The 10,968-nt window shown below is 45.6% G+C and overlaps 1 protein-coding gene across 1 annotated transcript; it reads right to left on the reverse strand.

Moving 5' to 3' along the window:
- Positions 1-343: 343 nt before the first annotated feature.
- CISH (cytokine inducible SH2 containing protein) lies at positions 344-10,576 on the reverse strand. Its single transcript, XM_045025084.1, has 3 exons — positions 9,692-10,576; positions 4,168-4,394; positions 344-3,639 (listed from the first exon to the last, which is right to left on the reverse strand). Exons 1-3 carry the CDS (start codon positions 9,736-9,738, stop codon positions 3,137-3,139), a joined length of 777 nt encoding a protein of 258 aa, XP_044881019.1. The 5' UTR covers positions 9,739-10,576; the 3' UTR covers positions 344-3,136.
- Between the last annotated feature and the right edge of the window lie 392 nt (positions 10,577-10,968).

The following is a 10,968-nucleotide window of genomic DNA, read 5'->3' on the forward strand; positions in this document are numbered from 1 at the left end:
CTAGCAATGTTAAGATGGGTGAGATGCTTTCATAAACTATTTGAGAGCATTCCTTCCATGGCAACTGGAGACCTGTGAGTTTGCTGCCCGTAACTATTGTATAAGGAGTGGCAATCAGATTCCTGTTCACCTACATTGTGATGTTCAGTTCAGAATATTCTAAAACTCTGAACTCTCCTGATATCTACAAAATAAAAACTTGGGTTTGTGTGTATTTGGCAGGATGGGGAGGCTGGCTAAGAGCTTGTCCCTTGTTCTCAGACTCATTTTTTAAAAAGATTAAATGAAGAGTCACTGTTTGATGATTCCACATGGATATGACCAGAGATTTTTAGATTGAATGGCTTTAAAATATCAGACTTTTATTTAAAATCCAGTCAAATGATTTAAAAAAAAACTGTTTCAAGGTAGAAGAAAGTGATTTTTTGGAGTCTGTGTATATTATTATTTATATTGCAGTAGAACCCAGAGGCCCCATGTGCTAGGTGCTGTACAAACATCACAGAGAGCCCTTGCCCATAAGAGCTTACAGCCTCCAGCTCTCCCTGTGCATCCACTCACTGTCAGATGGACCAAGCATGCCACATTGTTACCCTCGTCTCCCACCCACTCTTCCTACCTGGGAGCTCTTTGGGCAAGAGCTCAGAAACCTGCAGGCTCAATTCCCGCACCAGCCCCACAAAGAAAAAAGGTTGGCTGTTGGGACACAGCTGAATGGGGGTCACCAGGGGATGGTTCAGAAAGCAGAGCCACCTACCCACTCCCTACACACATTACTATAGTGATTGAGTCTCTCCCAGAGCCCTGCCACATATGCAGCTCTGCTTGGCAAGTCATACAGGTGTCCCAAGATCATTATTGTGCATTCCATAGCTGGGCTGTCCTGGTCTCCACACACACCCCCAGCAGACAGATGAGCTTGTCTAAAAGGAAGCCTTGTTCAGTGGTCTTATGGGTTTATTTTATGTATTTTCTATTTGTTTTTTAATTTTCTATTCTCATTTGATTGCCTTTCCACAGCCCCTGCGTGAGGGCAGGGGTGCAGTAACAGGGAAACCTGACCTCACACACACACGCTGTCAATCATCAAAGTATGGAAAACAAAGCCAGCAATACTACCAGTGTGTAAAAATGTGACAAGAAATGGGCGTTGACTAAAAACACTGGGCCGTGTTGTCCCGTAGGCAGGATGCTGCTATCTAGGGAAGAGGAAACTCCACTGGTTTCCTTCAGACTATTATCCCCTGGGGCATTGTCCTGTCTCTTCCTCCCATTCCAGCTCTCTGAACAAACTGGGATTTCTCTCCCCAAATACACCCAGCCCTGGGACCAATGAAGGCCAGGGCCTACTGCCTGCTAAAGTCCTGAGGGTTCAGAGGTGAGGGAAGATGCTGTGGAGAGGAGCAGCCCCCCCTAGACCCATGTGTCCCCTTCCTAGCTGCATCTTCCTCACACACACTCCCACACAGCCCTGTGAATTGGTCTCCATGAGGTTGGGCAAGTGGTGGGAGATAATGATGGTTCAGAGGAGGCAGTCTTCCCCCTTCCATGCTCATTGCTGGGCAGAAGCCACCCACTCTGTGTCCCCTCTTTCTGCAGGGGATGATGTGGCCCAGTGTGATTGATTTGCTGTGTGGGGGCAGAGGCAGGGGACTGGGGGTAACAGCTTCATTTTGGCACCCAAGGGTCAGAACAGACATTGATCAAAGATTCCACAGATAGCCGTCGGGGGAAGGAGAAGGCAGGGCTGTAGGGTGTGGATACTGGCAAAGGGGAGGAAGCTCCAAGTGCTGTTTCTACTATGGGATGCAAAAGCAATACTGGTGTCAGTTAGATTAAGTCTTGTTCAAGTGAGAAGACGCTACCAGCAAATTAAGCAGGGGATAACAAAATCATACACAGTTCTGATTGAAGCTGCCTAGTGGTGGTTGGCTAGTTATTTAGTGCTGAACAGGGCAGAGGGGCTGGTTATTTGGCAGCATGGTGATGATGGAGCAGGGACAGGTGTGTTTTTTTTCCTGTGCCACTGAAAGAATAAATAAATAAATAACCTCAAACCATGTGTCATCATTGCAGCTCAGCAGAGCCAGCTTTGAGCCAAGGCCAGGATGCCACCACCCTTCTCCCTGCTTCACCAAGGCAAGGGCAGTGTCAAGAGATTGACACTGATGGGAAGAAAACACAAGCCATATGGGAGAGATGCCCACGACCCCCCACTGCCTGAAGATAATCAGCCTGGGACTTGGATTGCCAAGGTTAATGTAAAAGTGTTACTGGGAACTTCCTTTTGAAATGGGAAAGAGGATAGGGGCGGGCAGGGGAACAGAGCGGGGCTTCCTTATCCCAAACTCAATATCCAGAACCTGTGAACTCGCAGAGGAGAGGTGTTTTTGTCCAAAAATTCTTCCAACCTTGGTGTCATCCCAGTGAAATATACAGATGCCTGCCATACATACCGCTTGGAAGTCACAGCATTTCCAGCCCTTTCTTAGTTTGTGAATTTAGGAAATAGACTATATGTTTCAGAGATAGGGCCCAGGTGCCAAAGTTTGCATCCAAACTCTCATCTGAATCTCAGTTTCCCCCATGTTGCCAGGGGTGTTTGGATGTTGAATTTAGAGTGGCCTACTTCAAAGACAGGGTCAAAGAGGTGACACTCAAATCCAGATCTGAATCCAGATCCAAACTGCCCTGGAGTTTCGGGTTTGGTCTGGTTTGGGATCCTTTATTCCAGCCCAGGTCCATCCCTAATTTCTTGAAAGGAAAAGAAACAAAAACAATAGACTAAAAGGTGCTTTAAAATATCAGGAGAGAGGCTACCAAGGAAATAAATAGTGATAAGAACAATGGTAATACTCCTAATGTCACGGCAGCTCTAAAATTCAAGTAGTGTGCATGTGTCAAGAGCATTTCCTTCAAGCCTCTGTGGCTCGGAGGTTGGATTGTGCCCCACAGTTCACAGGTACCATCAGCCCCCTCCCTGGTGTAGACGTGGAATTGGGGGAGGGGAGAGGAAAAGTGGATGCAATCACTGCGGATGACCATGTCTTTACTGTACCCCCTTGATGCCATGCTTCAACGAGACAAAAAGACATCAAGATTCTAGTCTGTTGGTCTGAGGCCAGTCGGCTGTACCTCAGAGCTGGAAGGGATATTGCTTCAAATAGTCCCCCATCCTCCTGGGCAGGGGCAGCTGGTCCACCTCCTCTGTCGACTTGTTAATCTGTAGCCGGCACAGGTGCTGTAGGCTGGGGACACTGTCCTTGCGGCTGAGTGGCCGTATCAGCTTCAAGTGCACTGCCGCAGCCACCATCTCCTTTTGCATGGAGGACAGGGGCGAGGGCGGTGGGTAAGGGGCCTCATTCTTGTTCTCCACTGTGCAGGACATGACATAGTGCTGGATAAGGCTGACCACATCTGGGAAGGCCAGGATGCGGGGTTTGGACAGGCAGTTCGAGTCGAGCCGGAACTTGCTGTCGGCATATTCAATGCGCACATTGGTGGGACCCCGGTTGGTCTTGACGGAGAGTGTGAACAGGTAGCTGGGGTGGGTGCTGTCCCGTACCAGGAAGGTACCCTCAGGCATCTTCTGAAGATGCTGCTTGGCCTCACTGGCTGTGATAGACCCCCAATACCAGCCTGGAAAGGAATCCCAAAAAGAGAGTTCATTTAGAAAGAAAGAATCATCACTAGACTGAAAACACAGGCTGCTCATATCAGGGAGGCAGGAGGAGGCTTCATGGGAAATACAGTAGAGATGGCATAGCCAAGCCCTGCAAGGATTCCAGCCTACGTTTTTAATCAGTGTGCTTAGGCTGGGGGAGGGGAGGCCACTTCTGCAGTGTTTGGGGCTTACACAGACAGAGGAGCCAGTTCCCCTTTCTGTCAATTGAGCTATTAAAGGCAAAGCTCCCATGTATGCTAGTGGTAGGCTACTTTGTGATATAAACACTGACTGTATGGTGGCTGAGACCAGGACCACTCATTGCACTGATAAGTTTCTGCTGTAACAGCTTCTGGGGCAAGACACTTACAGCAGACCAACCTTAGTGCCTAGCGACCTTCCTAGGAGAGGAAATTCTTCTTAGAGGTGACTCACAGAGCGTTCTTTCCCACACCCTGTGGCCTCCTCACCCAGTGACCTCATGCTGGTGGGTAGAGCCTTACCGGATTCTCGCAGATAGGAGAAGGTTTTTGCAATGCATAGCAGGTCTTCTTCAGGATCTCGCATCCGAGGCAGGTTATTCTCAGGAGCAGGTGCCATGAAGGCAGGAGCAGATTCTCCCTGGAAGACCATAACGGAGCGAGGTTGCATGATCTGCTCGGACAAATCCACTGCAATGCCTCTGAGCGACTGTCTCCTGATCTTCTCCTCCGCCAGCAAAGGATGGGGTCTGAAATGAAGGATGTATTGTGTGATTTTTAGCTTGTCTTGCCTAAGGTTGCATTATCAGATCAGCGTCTGCTCTGCTGTGCTACAGCACGTGTTCTGTAAAGAGATCCTCACTATGGTTATGTTTCCAACAGAAGTAGAAAAGGAAAAAACAAACATCACAGAGTTAAATATGAACCCCTCGATGCAGGGAGGCATGGGTGGCTTTTTCCACCTTGGAAGGGACACTAGTTCAAACACCTTGTAACTCCACCAAGAGTCTGACATTCCTCTAATCCATTGGTCCTCAACTCAGGGTATGCATACCTCTGAGGGGTACGCAGAGTCTTCCAGGGGGTACATCAACTCATCTAGATATTTGCCTAGTTTTACACCAGGCTACATAAAAAGCACTAGCGAAGTCAGTACAAACTACAATTTCATACAGACAAGAGCTTGTTTATACTGCTCTATATATTATACACTGAAATGTAAGTGCAATATTTATATTCCAGTTGATTTATTTTATAATTATATGGGTAAAAATGAGAAAGTCAGCAATTTTTCAGTATTAGTGCGCTGTGACACTTGGGCATTTTTATGTCTGATTTTGTAAGCAAGTAGTTTTAAGTGAGGTGAAACTTCAGGATACACAAGACAAATCAGACTCCTTCAAGGAAGGGGTACAGTAGTCTGGAAAGGTTGAGAGCCACTGCTCTAATATATAGGATATTGCATTTTTAATAAGGCTGTGGGGAGGAGATACAGATAGGATTCCTGATGACATGCAGTGGGCCTGATTCTGTTTCACTGGTTTAAACTTCGGTGGAGTTACTCCAGATTTATGACAGTGTGTCTGAGAGGAGAATAACCTTTCCCCTCCCTCCCCCCAGTTATCTTCCTGTCACTACAGGTTGGCCTGATCTTGTCATGGCTGTTAGAAGCTAAGTGTGTGTTGATCTTGAAATGCCATCACAGCAGAATAACTAGCCAATCCCTGGCACTACACAGGCCCTGGCATTCAAATGGCATGAAGGAAACAGTGTAAAGTGGAACCACCCAGCCCCTGGCATGTTTAGTAATGGTAGAAGGGTTTCAACAAGGTAGTGCCATGGTGAGCATTGTTCAGTGTGGTTATAAATCTTCCAAGGGAGCAGGATTGTAGCCTTCTAGCAACTAGCTGCAATGTGTCCCATTGCCCTGTGGTCTGTGACAAGTCCTTCTCTGTACCATGGGGAATGCTAACCTGTGGTGAGAGTACAGGATGATGGAGTGTAAGGAAGGAGCTCTCATTGCCAGTCAGACTTCTGAGTCTGAGGAAGTAGCCCAGAGTTTTCACTGCCAGGGGAATGTACAAAGCTGCATGTCCTGCAGAAGGAGGCTGAAAATAAGCAGCATGTGTGTCAGTGCTCTAGGTGAGCAGCACCCTACTTGCATTGCGCCTGCATGTGAAAATCCTACAGAGCTGGCAAGAGTGAAATGTAAAATTAAAGGAAAGAGAATAAAAAGAGCAGCTGATAGGAGGGTCTGACTGGGCCTGGCTCAGGCCTTCTGTCACTCTTCACCCTCACACAACCCTGTGCTGCAGCACATCTCAAATGTTTATCCCTACTGCACCTGGCACCAAGGTGACCTCTCTAGGGTCAAAAAATATAAGGTAAATGTGTTCCCAAGGAAATGCAGTACAATCCCCAACTTGAGACACAGGGACTGCCTGAAGCTAATGGATATTTAAAAGGCAGCTGCAGCATTCTCCCACGTCATAGGAAAAAGAGGGGGAGAGAGGACAGATGTCCCTGGCATTTCTCCTCCAATCTTATCAACTTTGTCCTTTGTATAGACAGTGACATTTAATGGGCACACAAATGTGGATGAGGCAGGGATAAGGTTACAGACTGATCTTCCCCAGCCTACCTTGGCTTGGCCCACTCCTCTCTCCAGCCCTCTCGCCCTGCTGTGTCCCAATTGTGGGACAAAGACCCAAAAGGAGAGACATATGAAGAACAATAGCACAGAGGGGATTGAAGGGGAGTTTTTCCTTTAAGAGAGAGAGTGAGCTGCAGTCAGAGTTCCACGGTTCTGCATTTATGGGGCCATAGGTAAATCTGGCTCTAAAGTGAGGGACACTCAGTATTCTTAAACAACGAAGGGCAGTCAAGGACAACACACTGATCCCACAAAATCAAATGCTCCACAGACTTTCAGAAGAGACTGTTGTGAGTTAAAACATCAGCCAAATACATCCCTTGTCTTCTTCAGCCAATCTCTACTTTAGGAAAAGCAAGATATGACATGCATGGACTTTGAATCCTGCCTATTAATTTCTATCCCAGAAGACCTCACCTTTGTTTTAGCCCCTGGTTTTCACCAGTATTCTCTGATATCTAGTGTACAAAGCGTTTCTCTGTGGCTCTTGTTTTGCAGGCAACGGCTCTGGATAAGATTCCCTTCCATGGTAGCACTGTCGTGAAGGAAGAACAGACACTTTCTCCAAGGAAAGTCTGACCTGGGTTATATTCAGTAGCTTTTGGGCACTGCCTGTGCTCTTTCAAAAAGAAGTAGTACAGGCCTGATTCTCCACTGCCTTGCACCTTGTGTAATCACTGTGAAAAGTGGGTGTCAAATGCTGCCCTCAGTGGAGGATTGGTAGCTTTCTACACCAGCAGTTTGCATTGCACAGAGATGAATGACTGCCAAAGGTGAAAGGTAGGGGAGAAGGGGTCCCATGGTGCATAGACCTCATTCCCAGCTCGAGAACAATAGTGCTGCAGCTTGGATTCCAAAATTGAGCTTGCTTCTTCTTGGAAATGTTTCTGCTACGCCCTCAGGCAAAGTCTTGTGTTTAAAGAAATGTTTTCTTGTTGCTAGCATGAGAACCATTTTGCTTTTTAGACACCTGATTTGGGAAGGGGATTAAGATTTGTCTGGAGGAGATGGAGAGACCAGGAAGCGGTTTTGAATGGAATCTTTAGACAATCACTAGGTACCTTAACTGATAAATTATTAGAAAGTTCTGCTCCTGCTTTCACTATGCTGCTTCTGTATCTTCCATTGTCTCATGGAATGCGGACTCTGAACCTCCAGGACTCATCTTGAAGCCACCTTGGGGAGGCCATTCCCCTTTCACTAAAGGAAGCTGTGAACCAATTCACATTTCACTTCAGAGATGTAGAAAGGGCTCAAGTCTTTAAACTCTGTGTACAATCATAGGTGCTGGAACTAGGAGTGCAGGGGATGCTGTCGCACCCTCTGGCTTGAAGTGGTTTCCATTATATACAGGGTTTACAGTTTGGTTCAATGGCTCTCAGCACCCCCACTATAAAACTTGTTCTAGCACCACTATGTACAATCCCCTCTCCGTAGTCACAAAAGCTCTTGTGAAGTGGAGCCAGTGTGGACTGGAGAAAGATGAGTTCACCTACAGTGGTCATCCTCTGGCTCCCATTTGCTCCCTGACTATCCTGCCACCTAAAATCTGTGGAACCCAAACCCCCGTGCATTTCCAGTGGGGTTCTTCCACAATATCCAGGGAAAGGTAACAGGGGATGCTGCATGGATTTTGCTGCCCTTCCATACGTATAAAAAAGCCTGGGGTTACAGTACCTCTAATGAACTCACTGCAGTGAAAGAAAGTTTTAAAATCTATGTGTGGCAGGAACGTGGACCCATTAATGGAGTCTAATTAATGATGATTCAAAAGTGGCTGAGCTACTAAACAAGACAAATATAGAAAAGAGGTCAAGGATCAGGTATGAACAGAATACGTGTGACTATAGCTGCTATTATGAACCAGATAAAGAACTATGTGGAAGAAAGTGTATTTATAAAAATCAGCAGGTCCAGTTGATATCCATCTTTTTGTCCTAAAAGAAGCAGCAAACAAACTTTTTCTGACTCCTCGAGAAAAGCCCTGGAGAACTAAGAAGATACAAGAGCGCAGACACAGGTGGTACCAATTAGAGTGATCTTTACCATTTCCTCTGTGATAAGTCAAACAAGACCAGTCCTACACTCCTTATATTGGCAAACTCCCATCAACTCCTACAGGACTTTTGCCTGAGTAAGAAGGGCAGGATTGGGTCCAAAATGCATACAATCTTAGGAGGACAATGGAACAAGCAGCTTTATAAAGACAAACAGTGGACAAACTTGCCCCATTGGAATGAAGGACAGGTTATAGGTATAGATGATAGGTAGGCTGTAGAGATGATATATTTGCACTTCAGTAAAGCATATGATAGGGTCCTGCAAAGCCTAAACTGAAAAATTAATTTCAAGCAGCTTGGCTATGAGCACTATCATGTGGGCTGAAAACATGGGTGAAACCAAGCAAAGAAAGACATAGGTTGAGCAGCAGGAAAATATTTGTAATAGTGAGCTCTATGATACATTGGGGGCTCTCAGGGGAAGTGGTGGAAATCCCCAGACTTGAGTCACTTAAAAGTAGACAGAGCAAAAAGTATAATGCTGTGAGGAAAATCTTCTAGTGGCAAACAGGATGGTTAAAATGACATCATGGCCAGCCATTAATGAAGGTGGGAGCTTGCAAATATTTCCAAGAGCACAAATGCCTAATATATTCATCCAGATCAGGTACGTACATATGTAGATGACCCATGTAGTGCCTAACTGACCATGTGAGCATGCAAATGCCAATATGCATGCACTAGCCAGGGGTACTTATATGATAAAATTAGGCATGCACAAGAATTTATTTGCACTTTATTGGATATCTGGGGCACTAGGGCTTTCCCCAGCTTTAATTTTTATAATGCACTGTGTGTATACACATGCATGTGTACACACATAATCTTGTATAGAAAAGCTATGCAAGAAGAAATATACATTAATTCTATATATTCATTTGGAATTAGACATAGACAATTTAAAAAAAAATTCCTGGAAAGCTTTTCCCTGTAAGTAGTTTGTTTCTATGGAGAAATCGGATAGCTCCTATTATTCTGTGCTTCTCTCCTCTCTAGTTTTACATATGATATATTGTACAGCATAGTCAGACTTTTCCCCTAACTAATTTTTACCTGTAAGAACCTTGAGTGCCATGTGATTTCTCAGCTATAGAGAGAGCATGGATATCAGGGTGTCTGTTCATGCCCTTCTTAGACAAAAGATATAAAAACCCCAGAAACAAAAGACACTCACATGTACTGAGGGCCAGATACTCAGCTGATGCAAATCAGCATAGCCCCATTAACCTGAATAGACCTACACCAGTTTATACCAGCTGAGGATCTGCCCCAGAGTCTGTTATTGAGAATTCTCAAATCAAGCGTTTAAAATGAAGGCTGCAAGGAATCTTACCCCTGAACACAGATGATCATGTCACTCCAGGACAAAGAAAAACGCATTAAGTCTTCAATAGGATGGGAAAATGGTCTTCCCCTTTTTCTTGCCGCCTTCTTTGTTCCCCAGAGGAGCTAGGGCAAATCTTTAGTTAGGAATTCACAGGAAGAAAAAGACTGGACTGCTCCCAACAAACCTCTTCCACGACACTCTGGAGTTCACACACCGGGAGAAGCCAAGCAGAAAGCAAATCAGGCTGCCCAGAGAAAAATTGTACTGATTTTTCAGCAACTTTAGCTAGGAAAATGTGCGCAGTCTTGGTACTTCTGAAGATAATAAAATATATTCTTGCTCTGATTAAAAAGAAAAAAAGAAAAATGACCAGAGAAAAGGGAAAACGATTTAAAAAGAAGGAATGAAATCTCCTTCAGAACGACCTTTCAAGTCAGGATTTAAAGCACCTCCGAAATAACAATAAATAGGTATCAATAAATAATCTCTCCCTGAATGTGGAGCTGGGAGAGCTGCAACCTACTTGGACGCTGGCTCCAGGAGTAATGAAGCTCTGGGAAAAAACACAACTAAGTAATCTTTTGTTTGCCCCTTTTAATCTGTTCCAGGAAGTGACGGATTCCTGGAATTGTATTGTATTCACATCACTGTTCTGACATTAAAAAACAAAAAGTATAAATAGATGTGTCCGTAATGGACATCTTGATGTCAGCACTGCACTCCAGAGAATTGGGGTGGGGGGAGAGCCTCCAAAATATACCAAAATCCCCAAGGAAAAAGACAGGGTCAGGTCAGATTGGTCAGCTCCTTCCAGGGACTCAGCTGAAAAGTTGTAAGTTGTTTTCTGTTTTATAAAGCATTTGGCTGCTGTCCCCTGTGTGTTCACAGAAATACCTTTGATAGATTTCCAAGAACTTTCCAGGAAAGCTGGGCTGGACCACAGAGCTCTGCCAATCAGAGGAAACCGAGGCTGGGCTGGACCTCAGAGGTCTGCCAATCAGAGGCGAATGAGGCTGAGCTGACGCTGCAAGCTGCAGTGAGCCCCTCCCCCACAGTCACAGAGAAACACACACACACACACAGCAGAAGAGGGAGGGAAATGTAGGCAGCAGTTGCAATCACCAGGGGCCCTTTGACCATGTGACTAGGAAAAAGCGAGATTAGAAACCTTGCTGACCATTCCCAGATGGCTATGTGAAACCAGAGAGCAGCTGTAATGCACCCGCTGCTCCAAATATCGGCAAGTAGCCTCCTTGTTAGGCTTTGTACCACAAGGCTAGGAT

This window comes from Mauremys mutica, chromosome 7 (genome assembly GCF_020497125.1).
Source record: "Mauremys mutica isolate MM-2020 ecotype Southern chromosome 7, ASM2049712v1, whole genome shotgun sequence".
Lineage (NCBI taxonomy): Eukaryota > Metazoa > Chordata > Testudines > Geoemydidae > Mauremys > Mauremys mutica.

Coding starts and splice junctions, on each gene's coding strand:
- CISH (XM_045025084.1), bottom strand. CDS start 9,738: ATGCGTTTTTCTTTGTCCTGGAGTGACATGATCATCTGTGTTCAGGG. Junction 4,395..9,691: donor ATGATCATCTGTGTTCAGGG/GTAAGATTCCTT, acceptor CCTTCATTTCAG/ACCCCATCCTTTGCTGGCGG. Junction 3,640..4,167: donor CTCCTATCTGCGAGAATCCG/GTAAGGCTCTAC, acceptor ATTCCTTTCCAG/GCTGGTATTGGGGGTCTATC.